The following is a 26116-nucleotide window of genomic DNA, read 5'->3' on the forward strand; positions in this document are numbered from 1 at the left end:
CATCCCCACATGGCAAGCACAAAGAAGTGGAACTGGTGTGGGTGGGGGGCTCCAGCACCCCACTGGCATCATCTGCTTCACCAAGAAAGCCAGTGAAATAAAATAACAGTGAATGTTTTATTGAACATTGTTTTAATACCATATCAAAACACCTTGACTAATGAAGGAAGCTCCCCCCAAGCTCTGAACTCTTTTTTTCCCCCGTTTTTTTTTTAATATATAAATACAGAAAGGTTTCCCGCAGGGGCACGGCCACCGGCAGGGGAGGTCTCACCAACGAAAACGCGCCCGCCGCGCCAGGAGGGGACGGGGATGGGCGAGGGGGGTCACTGCCATGAAATGACACCATCTTGTCACCTCCAGAAAAGCCACCCCTGTGACTAGGGGTGGCTGGGGACATCCAGGGGGGCCACTGGGGCCTTCCCCATACCCTCCTCAAAAGGGTCCAACTCAAAGCCAATGGAAAAGAAAGAGGGGAGGCGGTTTTGGCAAGAGGAGCCCGGCGAGGGGGCACAGGAGGGGCGGCGGGGATGCTGCAGCTCTCCAGTCTCTGAGTGGTTATAGCTGAGTTAAAGAGTGACCAGTCTGTAAACATCACCGGGGCAGGGAAGCTCAAATTGAAGAACACGCCAGTCAACACGAAGCTTCAGTTGTGGTTTGTTGTTTGGTTTTTTTTTTTTTGTCCATTTTCTCTTTTTTTCTTCTTTTTTTTTTTCCTTTTTTTCCTTTTTTTTCTCATTGTAAACACTTGAAAGACGTACCCCTGCGACTCAGCAGGGGGGAGCAGTGGCCCCGCTCCCGGCGTGGGGCAGAGTCCCCATCTCAACGCTGCCGGGGCTCGGGGTGGAGATCTCCAAAAGGGAGATGGGAGAGAGGAGGAATTTCCCGTTTAGTCAGTGCAAAAAAACCGAGCAGAGCCCCCGGGCGAGTCCGGGTGGGAGGTGGGGGGGTTGCCGGTGAGAAATGCCGCGTGCTCCGTTTGGCCGGCTGTCCCCGGCAGCTTTCCCCTTTCGGCTCGGGGAGAAAAGCCAAACATCATGGCAGGGTTTCGGCCGAGGGCGTCCCCGGGGCCTCCCTGGCAGGCAGAGCTCTCCTGGTGACCAGCGGCTGTGCAGGGGAGAGCAGGTCGCTCCGCTTTTCTCACACTGTCGTCTCCTGGATGTTTCTTTTTGTTTTAAGTCTTTTAAATTAAAATAAAAAACAAAACAAAACAAAAAAGCAGAAAAACAACAGAACAAATAAAAATAATAAAATAAAATAAAAACTCCGCCGTTGTCCCAAGTGGATTCAAGTTTCTGGGTTTTATTTTTGTCTTCTCGAGGAATTTAAAGTCAGCCCAAAACTCCAGGCGGGGCAGGGGGGACGGGGAGAGGAGGTACAGCAGGTATAGCAAGGTGCCCTGCAAAGGCAGAGAGAGACCATCCCGGGTGAGGAGCAGGAGGCCTGGCTGTCACATCCCACCCTGTCCTCCACTTCCAGCCCTGGATTTAAACCCAGCATGACAATGTCCCTTCTGAGCAGCCCACCACAGGCTCACCTTAGAGAGAAGTCAGCAAGCACTCGGCGGGTCAATCAGAAGGATGCTCTGGGCAAGATCTGTTCACTTCAAACCATGAGTCTATACAGCTGCAAGAGGAGAGCATGTTACCACCATGTGCTGAGCCTCAGGTGCCTGTCCCCTTGCCACCCGCCTGGCTGTCCCCTCATGGTACCTTTTGTGATAAATGCAGAGGCAGGGCAGCCTGGCTATCGTGTCCCCCTGCAGCAGCTCCTCCAGGCAGATCACGCACTCGCCGGCATCCTTGGTCAGCACGTCATCTGGGAGGGGAGGACAGGGCAGCAGTGAGACGGGCACCACCAGAGCATTCCCCTCCCTAGCATGAGTGCAGCCCAGGGTCACTGCTGCGGGGGCAGCCGGGATGGGGGGGAATGACAACAGTGCTGGGAAACGCTGGCAGGAGGCTCATGTGGAGGCGTGGGGGAACGTGGGCCTGGGGCATCTGGAGTGAACACAACTCTTACCCCCGGCTTCCAAAAAATCACCAACCAGTAGGGGGTGAGCATTACTCCCACACTAGTGATCAGGAGAGATGTGGGAGATGCCAGAGCTTGCAGCCCAGTGTTCAAGGCCAGCAAGGAGGGGAGGAAGGCAATGACCTGTGGGGGCCAGCCCTGGAGGACACGTGCCAGCAGTGCTCCCTCTGGCACTGAGGGGAGGGGAGAGGGGCTCCTTGGGGTAGGGGGCTCTGTTATAAAGGAGCCCAAAAGCAAAAGGAGCAGGCTTGAGCCATGACAGGGGAGCAGAGTGCAGCAGCACCATCCACAGCCCTCCTGGGAAGTCCAGCCAAGCCGCCTGCCTGCAGCAAATGTCTCTTCAGCCAGCCCGGAGTGGCAGGACGCCGTGTCTCCCACACAGCCTGGCTCTTACCGTTGTAGGAGAGGCGAGGTTTGCTCAGACACATGATAAAGTGCATTTCCATCTCGTCAGAAGCCACAGATTTGGAGCAAATGGGGCACTTGAAACCTGGAAGGAGAGCAGAGAGATGAGCCTTTAGTGAGGGCAGAAGGAGTCACCCACCCTGCATGCTGGGGAATCCCTGGGGCCATGGTGGGGCACGGCAGCGGGCAGCCCCTCACCTGCTGCCTGCATGGTGACCCTCACCCCACACAGCGCCCACTGGGCACCCACTCATCCTGTGCCGGCCACCAGCAGCCACCAGCGTGGGGGACAGCCACCGAACAGGGGACAGCCGACGAGCTGGTGCGCTGGCCGTCCCCGTGCCCGCCGCGCAGAGGGCACGGAGAGCGTGCCAAGGCAGCACACGTGGCCATCAGCTGCTGCCAGGCCTTAAAGGGCAAGCAACAGCCTGGGGCACGCAGCACCCAGCCACTGGCAGTGCACGGGCATGTCCCTGTGTCTGGACAGTGCTGTCCCTGCTGCCAGAGCTCAGCACCACATGGCTGAGCCAGAAAAGCTGCAAGGAAGGAGTTTTTTTCTATGGCTGCAGCAAGGACTGGCAGATTGAAGCCTCAAACACAAATGGGTGCTTTGTCCAGCTTTTCACAGGAGTGAAGTGTGTGCTCTGATGCCAGCCTGCCTCCCCAGAAGCAGGGGAACACTGCAGGCTGATAAGCCAGCTTGACCTTGGCCCTGCCTGGTGATTTGGGCTCTTGGATGAAGCTGGATGGCATGCCCAGACCTGTTTTGTGGCCTTGCCTGGGGTGGTGCCAGGGTGTCACACCCGTGTCATCACCTGCTCGAGCCATGCAGACCACCACAGCATCGACCCCAGCCCCACTGAGTGAGGCTGCCCCAAATGCAGTTTGTAAGCCCCAAACTCACAAGGAGCAGAACCCCAAGCAGCCCTGCAGGTCACCCATCTGGGTCTCCCTGCCCTTCCACTGCAGCCAGCTCAAGGCCAGGAGGTTTGTCGCTGCCCAGCAGAGCAGCGCAGCTCAAGCTGAACACGTGCGTGCCACCACCACGGGTTTGCACCAGAATATCCAGCAATTCCCTGCCTGCAGAGAGGGAGAGGGTAATTTAAGGATCTGCCTTCTAAAAGCAGATCAGGTTTGACTGCAGTGCCGCTTAAGAGCTTTCTTCATATATATGCAAAGGCTGCTCAGGAATGAAAAGAAAAAGAATGTACACAATTTATCTAAGGATGAATCAGGCTCTTGTTTGCCACCACGTGGATGTGGACAGGGCATTTTTTTTTTTTTGCTTATTGTAAGAGACAAAGTACAGGGTGGCTTTAAGGAGAGGCAGTTCAGACCTCTGCTGTGCAAACAGCCCCTGTAACTTCTCAGTACTCCAGTGCTCATTAGCAGCAGTGATAAATACAGTTTACTTCCCAGGTCCTTGGATCCTGTCCCTCCAGAGTGTCGTTATTTCCCAGGAGGGTGCAGCAAAGATGAGCACCATGGATGGTATAGGATCGACTCTAAAAGAACCTGCTAAAAGAACGAGCCCTCAAGCCCAGCAGTCCTCCAGTGGGGTGTCCTGCTGGCCTGCAGCATTGCCACGCTGGGAACACATCCCTGCCCCAGCCTGGCTGAGCCACAGGGTGTCTGCTCTGAGCCCAGCCCCAACTGCACCAAGCCCCAGGCGACAGGGCAGCGCTGCAGCCAGGGCCTCGTGGGCAGCAGCACTGATCTGCCTTCTCCTCTCCAGCCTCATTTTACTCCTGACCGATTTATACCTCGTGGCAGCCGTGCCCATTAGCTGAAGTAGCTGGTTTTTTCCTCCTCCCAAGTGTTTACCCGCCCGGTGTATTTATAGCGTGGATAGCTCAGATAGCCTCCCAGGCTGCCTGCTGCAAGACCCAACTGGCCTCCCCTTGTGAGACAGCCTCCCGGTGCCCCGTTCCCCTGGCAGCCCTGTCCCTGTCCCTGCCTGAACTGCTCCTGCCTGGCGGGGACAGTCTGCCAGCGCCACGGGCACCGTCCCTACCGGGGAGCTCTGGGCACTGCTTCCAGCAGCACGTCCCTGGAACGGCTGTGACGGGCTCCCTTTGGAAAAGGCATTTTGTCTGCAACCTCTGTGTCAGGGCACAGCATTTGTAGAGGTTCAGTACTGTTCCCTGTGCTGTGTGTGGGCAGACCTCGTTTCCTCTGGTCCCCCCTTTTCTGTGCCAATGTGTTATTTTAAACAGCTGTCCCAGATCTGCCAGCTCCGGCAGCACCCGAAGGGATCCTATGAGACGTGCAACCAACGTAAAGGGAAAAGGCCCCAGATGAAACTGCCTGGTCTGTGGCTGCCAGGGCATGGCTGCCAGCAAGGCAGCAAGGCCAGGCAAAGAGCAGGGTCCTCAGCAGGCTCCCGCAAGCGGCTGTTGCTGTATCTCCAGGCCTATTTGCTAGCTGGGATTGCTTTAGCACGGTTATAAATAGCTGGCATGAACAGTCCTCATGCTCCTCACTGCTCCCTGGGCAGCTGGCTGGGGCACTGGGACTCCTGACACCACCACAGCCCCATGGCAAGGACGTGGGGACATTGGGCAGACAGAGGGGCCCAGGCTCAAGCCCCAGCACGTATGTGGCATCCTCCAGCCAGACAGGTCTGGGGGCTGAGCCAAGTGCAGAAATACACACACACTTTTCTGGCTCTGCATTTCACAAGATGGAGGGGGGGGGAAAGGAAAGATGAATATGCAGTTGCGTAAATTCTCAAGTCTGAACAGGAGTGAGGAGCTGGTGTGGAAAGGCCCCCAGGGCTGGGGGCTGCCCTGCACCCCAGCTGTCGGCATAAATACTTGACATTGCAAAAGCAACTGCTTGTGTTTTCCTTCATCAGGCACAGGAGTCCACCACCAGTGGGAAAGGGGAGGCAGAGGTGAACTCCCTCAGCCCTTCTCCAGGTGACCTTGGGGTGAAGGTGATAGGCAGAGAACCAGTGAGGCTAGGGGACAGCCAGCCCCAAACAGCAGCAGGCACCAAGCCTGGTGCCTTGGAATATCCCTTCACAGCTCAGGCAGGAGCCTGTCCTGAGGATGAAAGAGCTGCTCTCCACATGGCCAGCCCCCTCCAGGCCATGGTATTTTCCACATTCCCCGAAATCCCCGTTAATTTATCCTGCCTAAGCTGCCAGCCGGAGCAACGCAGGAGATTACATTTTGACAGCTGCTCATGGAAAATTCAGCTCCCTCCCTCCTCCTCAAGCCCTTTATGTCCTCCTCCCACATGCCTAAAAAAAAACAGAGGAAAGGCCCAGCTATTCCTCCTTGCCTGGGCCTTCCACACCCATGGGGAGGCCCAGGGCTGCTCCAGGGAAAGGCCATGGACACTTCCTCCCTCCCAAGGGCTCTGGTGCAGCTGATGATGCTCCTGCCCACGGCACATTAAACCTGAACCTGGCACTGTCACCTCAAACAGAAATGTGTGGGCAGGTACCAGTTCCCAACAAGAGTTGGTGAAGAAGAGGAGGGTGCTGCAGGAAGGGGGCTGGCCTGCAAAGGCAGGTTCAGGCCAAAACCTGGACTCTTGTACCTTGCAGGAGACTTTGAGAAAGCCAAGGGCTTTCCAGGGCTGCAAGACGTAGGCTGGCAGGTGATCTAATCTCTCCAATGGCTTGGTCTAGAAACCAGGAGCAAGTGGCACTGGTGCTCTCTCGAGGCTACTACCCTCTGAGTATTTTTAGGAAGGTTACATGGTTAATTTTAGAGAGTTGGGCAAAGCAGAGCTGGGAACCTCTGAAAATCTCCACCCGGTCCTATCAATGCCAAAAAAGCCTGGTGGTTAACCCTCACAGTGCCAAAAGCACTACCACAGAACTGCAAGGAATTTAGTGATGGTGGGAGGACTGAGACACCTTTCCAACCCATTTCTAAGTATCCCAAACAGAGCTGATTTTGGAGCTGGGATAGGAAATTCCCATCACTTGTGTCTACTGAACCATACAACAGGGTCAACCACACCATGTCCTGAGAGTAGAAGTGCTGCTCCCTTCGGGGGGGGTGAGACCATGTCCACAGGAGCTGCAAGCCTGTGGACATGGGAAACGCATGTGCCATGTCTACCTTCACCTGCCAAACTCTCCTCCTCCTGCTGTGCCTCCAGGCAGATTGCTCACAGGCCACGGTGCCACCAGGAGTAGCCCTGGCAGTAGGACATCGCGGCTCTGTTACTGGCAGGTGGCAGAAACATGGAGAGCAGCAGCTTTTCTGCTGCACAGCACCTCCACAGTGGGAGGAAGACACCAGTGGGGATGATGTGCCCTGAAGGCAGGAGGAAGCAGCAGCCCAGGCACAATGCCAGCAACTGACCCCACACAGCATTCACCAACTGGATCCTGGTTGCCCAGTCTCCCACTACTGCCATGGGATAAACCAGGAGCCCTGTGAGTGGCAGCGGCAACACAAACTCCCCAAAACGTGCCTAACCCAGGAGGGATCCCTTCCCTGGTGCCCAGCCACCCCACAGGACACCTGGAGAACCAGGGAGCTTGGGTGAGCTCCAGGCTGCCTGATGATCGTGGAAGATGTGGAAACCTCAGCTGCAGAGCCCATCTCCATGTCTCCAGAGAGCATCCTGGGCTCTCAGCCAAGGGAGCTGGCTGATACCAGGTGAGAATACGCCCAGACATGAGATAAAACCAGAGAATATTTGGTCCAAGCATGTAGTCCTGGTGCCTCCTCCTTGCTGAGTAAACCATGGGCATCCCACCTTCAACCATGGCTTCCCTAACACTGCCAGCTGAACCAGCACCATGTGGCAGCTGAAATACATGGATCATCTTGGAAAAACCCAGAGTAACGACTGAAGAGGAGCTGAAGAATGTGGGGTTGGGTGAGGCAAAGGGGTTCTAAGTCTTCCCTTTCCCTTACCCCTTGAGGGCTCCAGCACAGCCCCAGGAGGGAAGAAGGGATAAGCGAGGAGAGGGAGGAGTTATTCTCTGTGCCAGCCAGGTGAAGGAAATCAAAGAGCCAAGATATTCAGACCCAACATCTCCTAGAAAATAAATTCCCTATGGATTTAAAGCAGCCTCAGTTTTTAAAGCGACAGTCACAGAGATTGGAGATGGCACACTGGAGATGGCACATGGATGCACAGAGCACCTCCCCAGCACTGGGGCACAACAGGGACCTGGCAGCTGAGGACTCCATGAGTGTCCCCTCATGAGTGGAAGCCCACCATGGAAGTGACGCTCCAGCAGCCTCAGCGATGCAATCGGGTGATGCTGCAGGAGGCAGCACCAAGTGTCTGCAGGCCAGGGCACCCAGCAGAGCCAGACCAGGATTCACCTGCCCCTGCAGAAGGAAGTGGCATCAGCTGCACGGGCAGAGGCAGGGGCCAAGGTCCAAGGCAGCCCTACTGCCCTGGCAGGACTCAAGGCACTGGGTGAACTCCACGATGGTGCTGGGCTATTGTGCAGCACAAGGGCTGACACGAGCAGGGACACGTAGGCAGGAAGAAGTAAAGCACTTAAGCTGCCTCACTTGCCAGCTTTGAAAAAGCAAGCGTCCTTCCTCCTCATTCAAGGCTGCAGAGAGGCTGAAGAGCATAAAGGATGGGTCCAGGATGGAAATAAGATATCACACCTTCCTGGAGACAGAGGGGAGGCAGGGCTGGGGGATGCCAGTGAACCAGCTCCAGATGATCAGCCAAGCAGGGGATGTAGCTTGGATGGGACATCTCAGGATGGCAGTGCTTGGAAAAAAACTCAGCCATTTCTGCTGCCTTGGCAGAGGAATGGTCTTGGCTCCATCCTCACCCCACCCCACCATTTCCTTGCTGATAGAGTCAGTTCAGCTTGCCGAGAAGGGAGAAAATAAATGTTTGTAATATAAAAGCAGCACCCCAAAAAGAAGCTACTTCTGTGCAAGGCCAGGTTTTCCAAGGTCTATGAAAAGTTGTCCCTGGTGTGCAGTAGCTCCTGGCAAAGGCCACACATGGCAGCTGTCTGCTGTCAGGTCAGCCCCATACCAGGCAGGGGTGGTGGGGATGTGCCATGGAACATGAAGCTGGCCAAGGGCAGCACCATCCTAGTGCTCAAGGCATCGTGTTTTGGAGACACCTCTGTCTACTCCCACCTGACACAAGCCACAAAGAAGAGATGGACAAGGCATTAGTGCTTCAGGTGGGACGCAGGGAAGCCCCTGGGGTCAGAGAGATGCAGGACACAGAGCAGAGGGGCTGGGTGACACTACATCACAGAAGCCCAAGGCTAGCTTGCTGCAAGCCAGGAGGCAGAGCTGTTTCTTTTTTAGCCAGTTGGGTTCTTATGGAGGTGGTGGGGGAGGATAGGAAGAAGGAGAACAGATTGCAATTCTGGGGCTGAGGAAAGCTGGAGAGTTGGAAAGGAGCAGGAGATACAAGAGAGGGAACCCCACAGGAACATTTGCTCCAGAGCACCCTAAGCCATTGATTCTCAGCAGATGGACACACCAAAGCCTTACAAAACACCTCCGCATAGCCCACAGACACTCAGAAGCAGGAGGGAAAAAAGGCCTGGTTATATGGTCACAGGATGTCTAGACATCAAGTACCCTCCTTGCCTGACATAGTTTGAATATTGACCCTTTCATGGCTGTAACTGCAATTTTTGAACAGAAGCAACTATGCTAAGACAGAGATCTTCTCCCTCATATAGCTCAGGCTATACTGCAGGATCAGTTCCCCCAGACCTGGATGAAAAAGGCAACTTCTCAGGGTCACCCTGTCTTCTGGCAAGTCCTAGTTTACTGCAGAAACACTCCCCCAGCTGCTGGGAACAGGTTTCATAAGGATGTGTAGCCCGAAGCTAATTTTAGCATCCCAGAGAAGAGCAAAGTTAAGCAGAGGGGTCCTGGGTGATAGCCCAGCAAAGGCATTAACACCTCCAACTCCTGCTGTCAGGCTGCAGAGCTCAGACTTACCAAGTTACAAGCTTATCCAGGGCTCCTGCTAGTCACAAAATAGGTCTGGGGCCATGTCATGGCTCAGGAGAACTGCAGGGCTGCTCTGGTGCTGCCTCCATGCCTCTCAAGGGATGCTCAAGTGTTCAAATTCACTGCCCAGAGAGGACAACAATCCTGCAGCCACACCTGGGAATTTCCAAAGGCTTTGCCTGAATGCCTGTTTTTTTCCTCCCACGTATTTCTCATAGGAAGGAGGAGGCCCAGCCAAAGCCTTGCTGTGGGCAGCAATCTTTTGCAAGATGCACAGAGCCAGCAGAGTGATGAGGGGGTCCCAGGTGTTGAAATGAAGGAGCACAGGGGATCCTCTGGCAGCACAGTGGGATGCTGCAATTTGGAAATCAGAGCAGGAAGGGACAGAGTTTGGCACTTTGGCTTGGCAAGGGCTGGGAGGGAGCAGCGAGGCAATGTCACGTGGGGACTGGTGGGGTGAGTCACTTCTGACTAAGACATCCGCTGGGGAGGCACCCACGGAGTCCCCACTGCAGGCTCCAGCACTGAGGAGCTGCCAGAGGAATTCCCGCTTTTGGAAAGGTTGAAACACCAAAGCCTGACCTGAGCCACTCCCAAACCCAGCTGGATCTGACGCCATGGGGCGATTTGTTTCCTGCCCCTGGGTTTTCCCTGTGCTTTGATGCTGCTGAGGCTCCATCATTGCCTCATCTTCAGATGATCTCTGGGAGGATGATGCACATGCACTCCAAAGGCACATGACAACATGCCCTGGCTTTGTGATGCTGGGAGTATGGCCAAGTACTGATGGCACCCATGAACCCCTTCCTGCCAGGGAGTGATCCCAAACAGCTCCCAAACAGCTCCCAGGACACTTCCTCCCCAGGCATTCCACAGCAGCACTGCATAAAGAATGGTGGAGGGTGTCTTTGTGCCTGGGCCATAGTGGCAGGATCAATGAGGCAAATGTTTTTCATCCGTGCAACATCCCCAACCCTTGGGGTGCATGGAAAGGGTGACATGTTGCTTTTTGGAGTAGAGAAAGGGCAATTTTTATGTAGTGGGCAGCAAACAGAGCATAAAAGGCACACAGAGCTGCACCCGCCCACAAGCAGTGCATGGCTAGGGAACACTTGTGGCCAATTCACAGTGGTTATTTCTGCAGAAAGACAAAAAAAAAAAATTGAAATTTTTACACCATTGGAAGAAAAAAAAAAAATCTTAGTGAGGAGTATCCTGCAGAGCAAGTCCTGACCTCACCTGGTAGGAAGGGCTGCATAGTACAGAGCATCTCCCTGCTCCCCAGGAGAGACTGTGATTGCTGAGGGATACCCAGTGAATGCCCCAGTCTACCAGGACAGCAGGAAGGGGGAAAAGCAGCTGCAAAGCTGGGGGTGATCACTCTTCTTTGTTGTACATGGTGCAGAAGGAGAGGGATTCTCCACAGCACCAAGCTGCCTGGACAGGCAGCATGAGCACTCCTGTGACAGCCAAAGGCTAGGGATCTGGGAGGAAAATCTGTGTTGAGGCTGGGGGTACACCACTCCAGAGCTTCCCCTTAGCAGCATGGAGGCAGCTGGCAGACAGAGCCAGCTTTCTGCAGCTCCGGGAGCCCTCCGAAACACGAAGCCCCTCAGAGGAATGAGCCCCTCAGAGAGTGGCAGGGTCTGCCCACACTGGATCCTGCTGGAGGAGGCAGGAGGGGCTACACACTGTGCCACAGGCAGGAACAGCCCTGTGCCCCACCTTCTTTGTCCTTTTGCTTCAACACGTGCCAGCCTCCAGCATGAAAAGGGCTCCTTCTGAGCAAGGACACAGTGGGGCTGCAGATGATAAAAATCCCAGCTGTGGGATTTGAAGCTCTCTCATCACAAAAGGCAACACCAACAGAAGAGTGTAACCTCACTTCCAGAACCAGAAAGGGCCTTGTGAAGCAGCATCTTCCCATGAAACATTCACCCAGGACTAGCTGCAGGGTACCACCTGTTTTGTACCTGTCTACAGGGAGCAAAAAGAAATCAAAGACATCTAAAAATCCCATCAGAAGGGTTAAGATCCAGGCAAATAGCAGACTTCAAGGGTTGTGAAATCAGAGGTGCAATAAATAAGCAGATGAACATTTGCTTCAAAGCAGCAAGATCTGACAAGGGATGACCTGAAATACCAAGGCAGCCAAGGCAGGTGCTCAGCCTCAGCCTGTCCTGCTCAGCACCAGCTTGCCAGAGGGCTGGCTGCAAAACTGATCTCAGCCCATACTGACCTGACCTCCCTGCAGACAATAACTTAGGCCATCTGCCTAGAGTCAACCTTGCCTCCCTTTCCCTGGCTACAGCTGCCCAGGCCTTGGATGCATAGATTGAAAGGTGGATCTAATTCCCCTGTAGTGCTTCTGATGAAGTGCAGCTCCATCACCTTGTAGGAAGAGCTCCCAAATGAATTACTGCAATTACCCCAGCTGCAGGAGAAACTGCAGCTTTTCCCCCTCACTGGTGACAAAGGCTTCTCCAAAAAACAATCCCCCAAACGCCCACCACCTCAAGCTGTAATGCAGCATCCAGGATGTGAAGAACAGAGCCCCTGGCATCACTCTCAAATCACTGAGCTGTGATCAGAGAAACTCTGAGCAATGGTGAAAGCCAAGGGGAGAAGGAAGAGACCTGTCTTTTAAGGCAGCAATAGGCAAAGAGACACAGAGGACATGGAAATGCCAGTGGCCTCATCCTGGAAGGAAATAAAATGTTGGGCAGGGATGTGGGACAGGGTCAGCATCATTGAGTTCTCCTGCCTGACTGCTGCTTTCCCCCTCTTTGTTGCAGGCAGCTGGCCTCTAAAAATACCCACTGTTGTCATGCTGTCCTGCATGCTTGGGCCAGGAAACTGCTCTGAGCAGCTTTCAGTTCCATTCTTCATCTGTGCTGCTGTGCTTCCCTCACAGGATCTGTCCCAGCCCCTCTTCTGTGCCTGGCAGGTGACAGTCTCTCTGGAACTATGGACATAACTTGACATAAACTCAATTAACCAAGGGCACTAACTGGGAATATACAACCCTGGGAAATTTCTGCTAGCGTTGCTAAAACTAGCAAAAGGGTAAATATTTCTACAGCATCTCCCTGCTTCTCTACAAAGTGCCACAAGACCGTTCCAAGGCACACAGTCTAATTTCATGCCACTGATGGGAACCCCACAGCTACATGAGTGTGCAGGAGCACAGGGAGTCACAAATTTCCCAAGCTCATTCAGCCCAGGACACCACCAGGGCTAACCTGGTGCTGATGCCAGGCAGCTCTGGTCTATAGGGAAAGAGGGGAGAGAAGAATCAACTTCACCTCAGAAGTGCAGTACAGCCTCTCCAATGGTGAGGTACCATTCCCACTGGCAAAATACACCCTGGATGGAACACCCCCAGCTGCCCACAGACCCAGTGTTGGGTCTGAGTGATGCATCTGCTTGGGTTCAGCTGGTGGCACATGGCACAAACCTGGCAGTGGAGGCACAGGACCACACCAGAGAGCACCAATGTATCAAGCCCCCTGCCAGCAGCACAGAAATCAGCCATGAAGATCTGCCTGCTGCTTCTCTGGCCCTTCCTTCCACCTTCCTCAAATCCCAGAGTGTATGGACCTGCAGTGGGCTGAAAAGTTAAACCATGACAGGAGAGAAGCAGACCCTGTCCCCCACCACAGGCACTCCCCTTCCCTGCCTGCAGCCCAGCAGGGCAGGAAACCTGCCAACAGCTGGGCTCTGCCCACGGGAAATGCTGTGCAGCAGCACGAGAAGAGGCCCCAGGCAGCAGAGCTTCCTGAAGCTGCACCTCCAACAACCTCCCATCAAAAAGCACTAAGCTAAAGCATTCAGCCACGCAGCACCTGCAAGGGACAGCAGGAGCTGGGGGGTACACATGGGGGAGGGGGGGGTACTCAAGCCCCCAGTGGGTTCACCTGCATTTGAAACCTGCCTGGTGGAACTAGTGCAGGGAGGACATTTAAGGCCCAGTTTTAACTAGTAGTGCTCTATCCGAAATAAAAAAAGGGTGTCCTACAGAGGGAGGCTTGTTGTACCCCACTGTACAGCCAGGCCAAAGGAGATGGGCAAAGTGCTCTGCATCAGGGCCTGCTGCTTTACAGCATCACTTGGCTGCTCATGCACATCATTCCCAAGCCCTTATGATTTCAGTTTTCAAGGGAACCAGGAGAAAGCCAGCTCACATTTACTCAAAACCAAGTACTCAGCACATCTGGGGTTTTGGTGTACCAGCAGCAGATGCCACGAAATGCACCTCGTGGTTGCCCACCATCTGCTTGGGGCACCACAAGGCTTGTCCTTGCACAGGGAATTTATCTGAAGAGCCCTTTGCTGCCTGTCTGATCTGTCACATGAGATATTACATTGGAGGGGAGGGGAAAAAAAGCTTTTCTTTCTCCTCCTCCGAAGTGGGCTTTTCTCCCTCCCTGCGCTTCTCTTGAAATTAATTTTCAGCGTTTAGCAGCACTTTCCCATGACTCTGTGCAGCTGCCTTGGCCAGGCGCCAACCTGATACTGCTCCTCCACCAAAGATGTCTGTATCTGATTGATCCTCTGGCCAGTGAACGAGAGAGAGAGGAGAGAGAAGCTTTAATAGCACATTAATAAATAAGAGAAGCCTTTACGGTTATTCCAGTCACCGGAACAAACATCTCAGCAAAACAAACCAGCATGGGATAAACTTACGTCACAGGCTGGGAAGACAATCCTGGCTGGGAAGTGGGTCAGCCCAGAAGCACGAGAGCATCATTCTCAGCATCTCTAGAAGACACATGTGTGGAAAAGGGAGAGCGCACCCAGCTACCCTATGCTGATTTATGCACAGGTTTATAGAGCAGAGAGCCTGGTTAATGTGCACAGGAATTAGTGCCCTCGTTCCTGAGGAAAGCAGTCGGGCTTTCAGAGGGCACTGGGGAGGCAAGGCAGCGCAGAGACAGCCTGCACTCGCTCTCGCTGCAGAGACTGAAGATAACTGCCGCCACCGCCGGCTTCTCACGCACAACGCCAACGTCGACGTACTTAAACTTCATCTCCAGCTCTGGTGTGCATTAAAGCTGCCTTTGAGTCTCCCATCTTCAGGTGTTTAGCACTTTGCTCTTCTGAGGTAGCCACTGCCTCTTCCCCCATCCCAGGTGGATGCTGCCCTGGCAGCTGGCTCAGAGAAGGCAGAAGCAGAAAAGCATCACCTCCAGACCTGGAGAGCCCAACAGCTGAACATCACCAGTGTGGGGAGTCATCAGGACCGTTTCTGTACCCACTTCCCAAATGATCCACAGGTCTGGCAGTGGTGCAGGTGCTTGACCCGGCTGTCAGACAGTAACCAGCACCAAACCCACAAAAAGATGGTTTGAGGATAGTCATCTTTGGAAATTTCCACTAGCAAAAATAGATTCAGAATGGCAAGTTCATGCAGACCTTGGGGTGCCCTTCCCCTGGCCTAGCTCCTGGAAGTGGGGAGGGAAGCACATATGATGCCTGTCTGCATGTTGAAACAGAGATTCAGTTGGAAGGGAACCACAAGGATCATCAAGTCCAACTCCTGGCCCTGAACAGGACAACCCCAAGAATCACACCATGTGCCTGAGAGCCTTGTACAAATACTTTCTGAACTCTGTCAGATTTGCTGCTCTATGGGGAGCTTTCCAGTGCCCACCCACACTTTGGGGGAAAAACCTTTTCCAACATCCTATGTAAACCTCCCTTAGCACAGCTCCATGATGCTCCCTTGGATCCTGCCACTGGTCATAGAAAGCAGAGATTGGTGCTGACCCTCCAGTGGAAGCTGCAGCCCATAATGAGCTCTGTCCTCAGTTTCTTCCCCAGGTAGAACAAGCCAAGTGACCTCAGCTGCTCCTCATATGGCTTCCCCTCTAGACACTTCACTATCTTCACGTCCCACCTCTGGATGCTCTCTCTCAGCTTTATATCCTTCTTGTATTGTGGTACCTAAATCTGCACACCAGACTCGGAGTGAGGCCACAGCAGTGCAGAGCAGGATGATCACCTCCCCTGACCAGCTGGCAGTGCTGTGCCTGATACACCATGGGACACGGTGGGCTCATTTTGGCTGCCAGAACACACTGGTGACAAGTTGGTGTCAGGACAGCCAGGGCTGAGAGCAGCTGACTAGCGAGCTACAATTCAGCCTTCTCATTCTGGTGTAGAGGCTTCAATGGCAGGACTATCTGAAGAGCAAGGATTGCCAGGCACTAGTGAGAAAAAGCTCAGGACTTAAAGCTGTCGGAGCACAGCGAGGGTTCACCACAGACAGGCCTCTTCTCAGCTTGCTGAGAACACAGCAGCTCATTTGGCAAAGGCCTCCTGACATTGGTACTACCAACATCCAGGAAAAACAGCTTGCTTTGTCAGTGCACAGAAAGCCTGTGACATTCCTGGTGGCACTGCACAGGAGGATAAGCTAAGCGCTTCCTTGGGCTAGCCAGCAGACAAGGAGATATGGATTTATTAGAGCTTCAAACACTCAAGGGCTTTGGGTGATGAGTGGGATTTCCAGATAAACTTTAAGCTACTTACAGCCTATGCAAACTCCCTTAGATCCTCTGATGAATAACATGAGAGATACTAAGAGAACCCACAAAGCTGGAAACATGCAGAACTAAACTACACATCTCCCTTTTCTCCTTTCTTCTCGCCAGCCTTGGCTTTACTGAGAACTCCTAAATAGTCATAAAACTGAAGAGGCAGAGTCAAGTGCTACAGGCAAACTCCAAAGTTGTGCAAGATGTGTCTTTTCCACTTATGGAGGTCAAGAAATAGATCTCAGAAACCCTGGGCAGACAGGGGAATCCCAGAACAGTTACATTGCTTGTGTATATGGCAGTCATGCCTTGGGAAAATCCCCATCAGGAAACAGGACTCATCCACAGAGGTGCTGTCCACTCAAAGGAAGGGACAAGCTCCACCATCAGACCTTCTTGCCCACCCCATTTGGAAGATATACATAGGCTTCACTGTTCACAAGAGCAGCAGCTCTCCTGCGCTCGCCCTGGGACAGGCTAGAGGCCATCAGTATCCAACTGCTCCTCCAATTTAGGCATCCCAGCAGCCATAGTCCAGCCCAGAGGGATTCAGCAGTGGGCTCTTCTTACTGACCAGTCCCATGCACAGCACCTTAAAGGGATGCTGTAGCATTCACTGGTTTTGGGGACTACTTTGCAACCTCCCTCTGTACAATCCTCAGCACAATCCTCCTCTCTTCTTCCCCAGGCACACCTAGCTCTTCTGCAGGCCTTCACCTGTAGGGAGGGGAAGGAGTGACACCAACCAGGGAAGAGAACTCAGCCTGCCCCAGCTCATTCCTCAGGATCCCTGCTGAGGGGCCTGATGAGCCATGAAGCAGGCTGGAGAGGCAGAAAACTCTGCATGGCAGATATAGGAAGCAGCGAGGCGCCAAGACTATCTGTGTGCTCCTGTTATCACAGGCACTCTGCTGCAACAACAGCACCTTATCACTGCCCTCAAGTCAGAGCTCCTCGCTGTCCCACTGAGTAGCTCACAGAGATCAGGTTGCACTTTGAGCTCCCAGCTCATCCCCCAAACCCAGAAAAACATGAATGCAACCCACTCACAGAGAATGGCACCATGCAGATCTCCAGAAAGGGACAGGCAGGGCAAGAATCCACTCTCCAGCCACATTATCTACAGAGTTTATCCTCTCCTCAGTAGTACAGCAGCTCAGGCAGATCCCAGAGATGCCATGCATCATGCTGAGTGGGTTTGGTACCCACTCAGCCCCTCATCCTCAGGGGCAGGTCCCCTCATCCCCACCCTCGAGTCATCCTTCAAAGGCAGCAGGGACAGTCACGCGCAGCAATGTCAAAGCTCCTCTCCATTTACCAGAGCACTGCTGCTTCAGCACTTTCCAGTGGCTAATGGAGTGGCTCAGCACCACGAGAGGAGCAGGTCGATGGGGAGGCAGGGGGGAAGACGCAAGCAGCTCCTGACTGCCCTGCTGGAGGTTAACCAGCTGCAACGGGAGTTTAACAGGAATTTCAGCAATCTTGCGGTGGCTTACTTCCCCCCTTCCCTGCAGTCTCCAAATCCTTCATTAACTTCTTACACTAAGAGAAGAAGAGTGCAAAAGTTAAATGAGCTCTGACAAGTTTTCAAAAGGGTTTTTAAGCATCCTCCACTCCTTTTTGCTGTTAATTAGCAACAAAGAACCACCACCGGGAGAGGCTTTGGTACAGACTGAACAGCTCTCGCTGCTGCCCGCACACGCTTCAGCTCAGCTCAAATGCTCTCAGAGGGCCCCAAAAGAGGCACCAGAGAAACCCAGTTCTTGCAGCACTTCCCACAGCTCACGCTGCAATCTTTCAAGGGCACCGTGTTTAACTTCGCAGCACTGCACTAACTCACTTAAGTGGCTGAAAAACAGCTTACTCCATTTTGTCCATTTTCCAGCTGTTTTTTTTTTTTTTTTTCTGAACAGGTTTTTGCCCCTCAGAATTGAAGTTTAAAATGTAACTGATACTCTCTGACAAACCATTGTGAGCTGCAGGGTGTTTCTGTAATGAGACCCTCCCCACACCAGCACCAGGCACAGCAGAAGCCCCCATGGCCCTCATTCCCAGAGAGGCTTGTGGAATACCTGGAAGGATGCTGTGCCTTCATCTCTCTCTACATTTAGAAACCAGAGCAGCAGCACAGTCTGTGCAAGGTCATGGAGCAAGGAAGTTTGCAGGAGCACTTGGTCTCAACTCTGGTACCACATGCCAGCCCTCTCCATCTGCCAGGGAGGATGGCAAGCGCCTGCCTTATCCAGATCAATAGGAATAAGACCTGGGGCAATGCAAGACACACAGCTTCCATCTAACAGAGAAGAGCAGCCCCTGGAGAATGGGCAAAGGGAAAAAAATCCCAAGATTTTTTTTTTTTTCCCCAAGAAGTAGGAAAATGGGCCCCACGAGACTCTTCTTGCACTTTGTTCTTACCCACTGCTTTGGTCACAGGCCTTCCTGAAAATGAGGCATTGTCCCAAGGCGTATTATGAAATTCCCAGACCACGTCACACAAGGAGAGCACAGCGTTTGCTAGGGGGACGGGTGGGAGAGAAATCCCAGACTATTCCAGGAAACACAAGGAGACATCTCTGAAATTACTTCCCCTCCAGCCAGGAGGGGAAGGGAGGACCTCCCACCTCGCTCCCTGTACCCAACCAAAACTGGGTCAGTGACACAGCCTTGCTTGCAGCAAGAGCTCCTCTCCAGACACCAGCACACATGGAAGAGTCCGGCCAGGAGGGTGAAGGGGGCAACCTTGCCCCTTCCCATAGCCTGACACGTTTCCTGCAAGACAGCCCAGCTGGCCCCCCAGCCCTGTCAAAGAGGCAGGCAGTTCCTCCTCTGCTTCCTCCTAAGCACCACAACACTGCCAGCTGGCTCGAAAGAGAAAACCCACTTTGGCCTTTCCCTGGCCCTTTAACAGACAAAACAATGGAAAAAAAAAAGATCCCCGCACCTTGTTTTCAAAGGCCTTCTCTAATTCTTTCCCAATTTCTAAGGCTGGGAACTGTTACAACTGACTGGCAGCCCTCACACACCTTCAGAAGAGACACAGGGTGCTCAGCCTGGTTGCAAAACTCAAGGTCTTGAGCTACAGCACCCTCAAGACCACTATCCTCCAAGTCAAGGGAAGATGGGGTGGGGGTGCCACATCCACTGCTTCATATCCCAGAGCCAAAACACCTCCCTTCTAGAAAGCCTCCTCCCTTCACAGCCCCTTCCTCCCTTGACCTTGACACAGATGCCAGCTCCAGCATGCACCCACTTGTCTGTGCCAGGGAGGGGATGGGGATGAGGGTCCAGGAGGGGGTCAGCTCCCCGTTCCCGGCTGAACCGCACCCACCGCCGCCCCCGAGCACCCACGGAGGGAGGGGAAGCCGAGGGAAGGCTTCGGGGAGCCGGCACTCACCGCTGTGCGAGCTGAACCACCGCGGCGCGATGTGAAGGGGCAGCGCGTCGGCCAGCGAGGCCCTGGCGCCCAGGTACAGCATCCCGTCTCTATGGTGACCGCCTCCCGTCTCCTGGAAACCGTTGCCATGGGCGTACGTGGAGTCGGAGCCCGGACCGCCGCCGCCGCCGCCCGGGGCCCGCTCGGCCTCCCCCGCCGCCCGTGCCGCCGCCGCGTACAGCCCGAAGGGGACGGCGCCGGCCGCCGCCGGGTCCATGCCCATCCCGGCCACCGAGCTGACGGAGCGGCTGCGCAGCCCCATCGCGCCGCCGCCGCCGCCCGCCCGGTAATGGCCGAAGGGGGGCGGCCCCCCCCCTCCTCCCGGCGGCGGCACGGCGCTGTCATCCGTCGACACCCCCGGGAAGGGGCCCCGCGAGCGGGTCGCCGTGCTCTGCTTGCCCCCCATGTGGGCACCGCCGGGCCGGAGGGAGCCGAGCGACAGCCCCCCGCGGGGAACGGGGCCGCGCCGCCCCCGCTGGGAGGCGAGAGGGGGCGGAAGGAAGCGGGGGGGCGCGGGGAGCTACGGGCGAAAACCCATCCCCGCCCCAGGCATCCTCCCCCCGCCGGGCCCGCAGGGGCGAGGGCGCCCCGAGTCCGCCGCCGCCACCGCCGTCACCCCCGGCGGAGGCCGCCGAGGGCTCCGGGGCCGCGGAGCGGGGAGGGAGCGGCGGGGGAGGGGGGGGTGGACGCCGGCAGGGTCGCTCCGCCCGCCTCGCTGGTGCCCGGGGCGCGGCCGGGAGCCGGGCGCGGATCAGCTGCGGCCCATGGGCGGCGGGGGCGGCGGGGGCGGCGCGCCCCGCTCCGCTGCGCTGCGCCGGGCACGGCCTCGCTGCGGCCGCCGCCTGGTGCTGGGCGCCGCGCCGGAGACAATAGCGGCCGGCAGCACGCATGCTCCCGCCCCCGGCCCCCCCGGCCCGCCGCCCTTAACCCCTGCGCCGCCGCCGCCCGGCGCTGCGCTCGCCGCCGCCGCGGGACGCGGAGCCGCCGCCGCACCGACGAGCGGGTGCTGCCCCGCGGAGCACAACCCTCGACCCACGCCACGCACATATCTTGCTCTATAGCGGGGCTGCGACCACCCCCGGGCCTCTGCGGCCAGAGCCCGTCCGGAGAGGCCGGGCCCGCACGGGGACTCCCCCCTCGGGCCGTGGGACCCCCACCGGCTCCACGGGACTCGCTGCCCGTGTTCACCGGGCCGGGGGAGGTGGGGGGGGGGGGGGGTGGTGAGCGGCGGGACTACATCTCCCAGCAGTCCCCGCACAGCGCGCCGCAATGCGCAGGCGCGGCGCAGGCTCCGCCGAGGCGGCCCAAGATGGCGGCGCGCTGGAGCAGCGAGAATGTGGTGGTGGAGTTCCGCGACGCCCAGGTCGGAGGGCCCGGGGGCTGCCGCAGCACCGCGCCGCGGGGGCAGCCCCCTGCCGGCCCGTGACGAGCGGAGCGGGGGGAGGTCCCGGCCCGGGAGGGCGCGGCGGCCCCGCGGGGCCTTTCGGGGCTGAGGCGGTCCGGAGTCGTTTGCGCGGAGATAACGCCTTAATTCACGGGACACTTAATTTCTAATCTTAATTAGGTCTTGTATTTTTTTAAAATGCACTTTCAGGCCTAACATACGATATTGCCACTTCCCACACGTCTTTCCTCATTTCCTTTTGCTGGAGGAGCTCAAGGCCAGCGCGGATGGGGCCCTGAGCAGCCTGGGCTGGTGAAAGATGCCTGCGTGTGGCAGGGGGTTCGAATGAGAGGAGCTTTAAGGTCTCTTCCAACCCAAACCGGTCTATGCTTCTGTCACTTTTCACGGAGACTGTTACTGCTGTCTCACTGACAAATAAATTGCTGAGTGTTGTTGATTAAAATAAAAAGTGGCTTGTATTTTTTTTTTTTTTTTGTAAATGGTAAAAAGGTCGGCTTTTGTTTTTGAAGCTGATGGTGATAGTAGAACTCCGCTCAGAGTTTGTTTGCTCACATGCTGTTGTAGAAGTTGTTCTTACATTCTTGGAAGTGTTCATGGCTAGGCTGGACAGGGCTTGAAGCAGCCTAGTGAAGGTGTTCCTGTCCGTGAGAGGGATTTGGAGCAAAATTATATTTAATGTCCCTTCCAACCCAAGGCATTCTAGGATTCTATGATTATGTTCTAAGAAATGTGAGGGTCTTATGGTGTTGGCAATAGCTTAACAAAACTAGATACAGTGGGGGAACTATGAGATACTTCAGCAGGAAAGCCAGAAAGATTAAAAAAAATAGGTCTGGAAGCTGTTTTGTCTCATTTGTCTTCTTGTGCTGGAGCAGTAAGGGCTCTGCCTTCTCCATTGCAAACAGAAGATTTGAATCCTGTGTTCTGCATCCAGCCTACCCTATGTAAGCTCACAAAGCTTTTCACTTTTGTGCCTCAAAAGCTTTGTATTAGTTTTCCTCCCAGAAGCATTAAAGCAGCCTTGTCTGCTACTGAGGATTTGTCCTCAGGAAACCAGTAATGAGATATGAGGGTACATCTTCCTACATCACAGATTCATGTTGCATCTGGCTCAGAAGACAGGAGGCCTCATGACTTTATTGCTTACTCATAATGTCTGCTGTGTGGGAGCAGAAGGGACAGGTGTTGCCACCCCATGCTGCAGCAGTTGGTTTCAGTGTCATTCCTGCACTGGCACAAGCCTTGGCAGAGGGTGAGCCTGGGGGTTTCAGTCACTTTGCTTTACTCTGGTGTGATCTTCCTGGAGCTGTTCTGACCTGCCTGCTATCCCATATGAAACCAGAGCGCTGCTGTGGCTTGGGCTGCCAGGCTGCTGCTTCAGGCTAAACTCATTTATATATTTGTGTCTGAGCTTATTTTTAAGCAGTCTGCAAAAACATTTTTGCAGGTGGGAAGCCTGAGCTTGAGAATTTGGAGCACCTTGGCTGAAATCATCCAGTACCAGTCTTGAGCTCTGTGTGTAGGCCACACTATCTCCAAAATCTCTACCCTAAGAACAACTTAAATGGAAACAAGAATCAAAAGAGTGGGCAGGTGTTACATTTATAGCCAGTACACCTCTGGGAGCCCTGCAGTTGTCTTTGTTCACCATGCTAGAGTGTGTCATGCGAAAGCTACAGCACCCAACCTGTAGCACATCAGAAAATCACTGTGTGTTTTGAGGCCTGTGGTACCTACAAGTGTCATTTTTCTGTACAAGCTGACAGAGGTAGCACTCTGTGTATTGATTTGAACAGGATCCACAGGCTCTTCTTGGGCTGTTTGCACTATCAAAAGGAGACCAAAACTCACCCAGTGCTGAAATGGAACCATTTGTACCAACTTCGTGTGGATGGGAGGTTAGGTATGCAGGGAATTGGTATTGCTTGTTAAGAGTTTGCAGCTCTTGAAAAACACCACCATAGCTATGTCAAATTGGGTTGGTGTGTTGCCTCTCAGGTGGAGAGAATGAAGCTAATTTGAAAACTAATGAAAGTTCAGACATGAAAAGGAGTTTCCCTTGGCTTGCCTGGCAGAAATCAAGCAAAATGCAAAAGTAGATGCTCAAAGTCTGAGAAGATGCTGCCTGGACTGTGGGTTCAGAGCAGGTTCTCAAACGTGTAGTGCTCCTGCTGTGCTTACTGATGTCATTGTTTTTCATGAACAGCAGTTTTAGCTATCCACAGTGTTGTTTTAGGACAAAAACTGCTTTCGGGTTGGTTTGTTCAGTTTCAACTCCCCCCTTCTGGAAAGTTGTGCTGTGAAGACTGACATATCACTATACCAAGTGCATTAAATGACAGCAGTTTGTTTTTTTTTCCTGTGCCTAGATAAGGCTCTTGTATCATGGGGAACTGTTTGTTGCTGTAAAACAACTTAATTTGTGACCCATCAGAGTAGCAGCCTGACATGTGAAACTTTTTACATCATTCTGATTATTTTATGATGCTTGGTGCCTGGAAGAAACAGTTTACCAGTGTTCATTATTGAAAACAATTTGTAAGGACTTAGGAGATCCTGGTGCTAAGACTAGAAAAAATAAACTTGTATAGGAAATTATCAATCTTTTTTTTTTTCTGTCTTGAGAAAGATGGCTCCAACTGTATGAAATATTTCTCCTGACGAGCTCTTTATCACATGAGAAACTCTGATTATTGTAGTGGCTTTAGTGATCTGCATTTTAATTTCTCAGAAGAAAAATGTGTACCATCTGGGCAAATTTCTTTCTTCAGATAATTTGTTTTGTTTGGTTAGTTGTTTTTTGTTTTTTGGGTTTTTTTTTACTATAGATTCAGTAACCTACTTTTTGCAGGTTTTATTCTGTGTTTTGCAAGGTGCTGTGGAGTCTAGAAAGCTGGAATTATTTCCTTATCATTTAGAGATCTTAAAACTAGCTGTTTATTTACAACATTAGCTTTAGGACTGGGGAGACCTTGCTAGAAGATTGGATTTGCTGCCTAGGGAAAAAGTAATGAAAGGGAGCTGTTCCTGGAACAGTAAAAGTGGAGAAATAGGGTTTGGTTTACCATGAGCTCCTGCAGAAGCTCTGCAGGCAGCAGTAGCTGTTTGACATGTGGTCTCTAGAGAAGAATGGGTCCTTGATGCTGTTTTACCCTCACTTGGGGTATTTGCAAGGAGGGGATGGGCCCTGGCTGAAAAAGCTCAGAATTTGTGATGGATCTGTCAGATCTGACTGAAATGGTGTGGTAGTTCTGTGTTGTCTGTCAGGTTTTAGTAATGCTTGTAAGTAGTAACTGTGGGACATCCTGAAGTCTTGTTACATCCATGCTGAGAGCACTTAAAATCCTGAACAGCAGCAGGAGATAACATCCTGAGCCTTCAGAGAGGTGGCTTTGAAGATGACAGCAGTTAGTGTGAAGAATGTGGGGCATATTCTCATTTTTGCACTGTGAATGCTCAAAACTCTATTGCAGTCATATCTATGTTTATGGGCTGAACTGTTCAGCTTTCCAAGTAAAGTCTTCCTTTATTCTCTTGGCATTTAAACAAGATCAGTTCATTCTGCACAAAAAGAGGGTGAGACAATATCCAAACAGTCCTTTTATTTTTTTTTTTTCCTAATGTCCTTTAAGTTATCTCATAGCCTTCTTTACAAGCAATGTCAAGTCAATTCTGATGCCTCTTGGCCACCTCTCCTTTTTGGAGACCAGCCATACACAAATGGTTGCACTTCTGTCTCCCAGTACATATATAATGAAATCTGTCCCTGCAATGAAAGAGACTGAGAAAGCTCCTGAGCAGGAGCAGAGGCTGATTAATACAGATTATTAGAGATTGCTGATGGAAAGGCTGCAGCTGTGATTGCCATGGCAGGGAGAAGGGAGCAAGGTCTTAGTGCTCATGATGTTGTCTGCCAGGTTTTGTTTTCAGTTGATGCTAAGAGATGTTTCTGTGTGCTGTCCTGCATCCCAGAATCAATCACTACACCCGCTGCCCCTCTGTGCTACTTTAAGGGGATGTTACTTTCCTGAACTCCTCCCTAGAGCCATTTGTTTGACTGAGCAGCTGCTCTGACAGGTATGATTTAATTTTGTTCTGTGTTTCTCTTGAACAGGCGACTGCGATGTCAGTGGATTGCCTGGGACAGCGTGCTGTGCTCTCGGGGTGAGTGTGACAGTCCCTGTTGGAAGTGTGACAGTCATTTCCACAAGCCAGACCAGCAGCCTTTAGGCTGACCTTAGCTGGAGGGTTGATGGATTGTTTCAGAAAGGTGCAGCTGCATTCTGTTCAAGGTTTAATGAAACTGATTCTGGGTCATGTTCCCTATGGGATACAGATTTGAGACAGCAACAAGAGCACAATAAAACACTGGTGTGGCTTTCTTGGTAAATTCCTTCCCAAATCCCCATATAGGAGATGGAGCATCATGAAGTACTATTTGGATTGTCTTGAAATACAATTAGATTATTTCCTAACAAAACTTGTGTCAAATATTCCCACGGGGCTGTCTGACCTGCTTCTCTGCTGGTTCAGTGTGGGATGATACTCACAGACACAGTAGGTGCCACAGACTTCCAAGTTGCCCAAGTTTCTGGGAGAGTGTGGTCTTATGTATCCACCTCCAGAACAAGTCTTCAACCAGCTCATCGGTGCCTTTCCAGCTCATGCTTTTCAGTACTAACAGCTATTCCTGTCCCCCTGTCAGTGACACAATTGACACACCAATTAAGATGTTCATTTCAGAATCTTGTGAGTGTAGCTGATCTGTGGTCAGCCTTCAAGGAACCGAGGCCTTTGGTACAGGTTGAAGCAGTGCTTGCTTCCATGTCAACCCTTAGTCTGGCAGTGCTGCACAGGAGTAACAGGAGGAATGGCCAGTGCTCAGAGCAGCTGTATGGTCACTTTGCAGCTGAGAGATGATGCTCATGTGGGTAATTATGTAGGGTTCATTATGTTTTGATGCTGGTCCTCCATAGGGTTCAGCTAGCTCACAATTATTTCTGGGCAGTTTCTCTTGCTTGTAAGATGAATCACACAGAATGATACCTTGCTTTGTGGGGAGTTGGCCACATCCAGCATGATGTATAAGCTCAGGTTTGCCACCACGCAGAATTATTTCTGCTGCAAATAGAGTTAGCTCAGGTAAGTAATGGAACCAAATCTGTGCAGGACTGTGTCCACCCACGTTAACAAACTGCTGCAGCTGAACATGAGCTCTGTGCAGGTGTTTCTGTACTGTTGGTGGAACCAAGCCCTCAGACTGGTGTGGAAAGAAGCACCCACGTAGAATCTTTGTCAAGGCTCATTAACTCTTGCTCAGAGCAACCTATTCAGGCTGAAGCTGTTGAATTGCACTCCCAAGCATGTGCCA

At 53.2% G+C, this 26116-nt stretch overlaps 2 protein-coding genes across 7 annotated transcripts in view; one reads left to right on the top strand and one right to left on the bottom strand.

Annotated features, from left to right (window-relative positions):
• Nucleotides 1–115: 115 nt before the first annotated feature.
• On the bottom strand, nucleotides 116–19778 carry ZNRF1 (zinc and ring finger 1). 2 transcript variants are annotated; one of them, XM_021541085.3, is made up of 5 exons: nucleotides 19302–19778; nucleotides 2429–2524; nucleotides 1713–1818; nucleotides 1538–1626; nucleotides 116–1180 (listed from the first exon to the last, which is right to left on the bottom strand). In XM_021541085.3, exons 1-4 carry the CDS (start codon nucleotides 19744–19746, stop codon nucleotides 1569–1571), a joined length of 705 nt encoding a protein of 234 aa, XP_021396760.1. In that variant the 5' UTR covers nucleotides 19747–19778; the 3' UTR covers nucleotides 116–1180; nucleotides 1538–1568. The 2 variants fall into 2 exon arrangements, with proteins under 2 accessions (XP_021396760.1, XP_021396759.1); XM_021541084.3 differs by lacking the exon at nucleotides 116–1180 and adding an exon at nucleotides 1283–1399.
• The window catches only part of WDR59 (WD repeat domain 59), a 48809-nt gene continuing 41977 nt past the window's right edge, over nucleotides 19285–26116 (top strand). For 2 of the 5 annotated variants that reach the window (XM_031505814.2, XM_021541080.3), the window contains exons 1-2: nucleotides 20594–20703; nucleotides 24860–24909. In XM_031505814.2, coding sequence (XP_031361674.1) covers nucleotides 20650–20703; nucleotides 24860–24909 — 104 coding nt within the window. In that variant the 5' untranslated portion in view covers nucleotides 20594–20649. Of the gene's footprint in view, nucleotides 19375–19516; nucleotides 19627–20593; nucleotides 20704–21246; nucleotides 21690–24859; nucleotides 24910–26116 lie in introns of those variants that run through there. The other 3 variants (XM_077786342.1, XM_077786343.1, XM_077786341.1) reach the window with 3 other exon arrangements.

This window comes from Lonchura striata, chromosome 13 (assembly GCF_046129695.1).
Source record: "Lonchura striata isolate bLonStr1 chromosome 13, bLonStr1.mat, whole genome shotgun sequence".
Classification (NCBI taxonomy): Eukaryota; Metazoa; Chordata; class Aves; order Passeriformes; family Estrildidae; genus Lonchura; species Lonchura striata.

Excerpts from the sequence above, each read along its gene's own strand:
- ZNRF1 (XM_021541085.3), bottom strand. The coding sequence starts at position 19,746 with ATGGGGGGCAAGCAGAGCACGGCGACCCGCTCGCGGGGCCCCTTCCCG. Across the intron at positions 2,525-19,301 it reads GTGGTTCAGCTCGCACAGCG|GTTTCAAGTGCCCCATTTGC; the intron begins GTGAGTGCCGGC and ends CTCTCCTTCCAG. Across the intron at positions 1,627-1,712 it reads CTCTGCATTTATCACAAAAG|CTGTATAGACTCATGGTTTG; the intron begins GTACCATGAGGG and ends CTCCTCTTGCAG.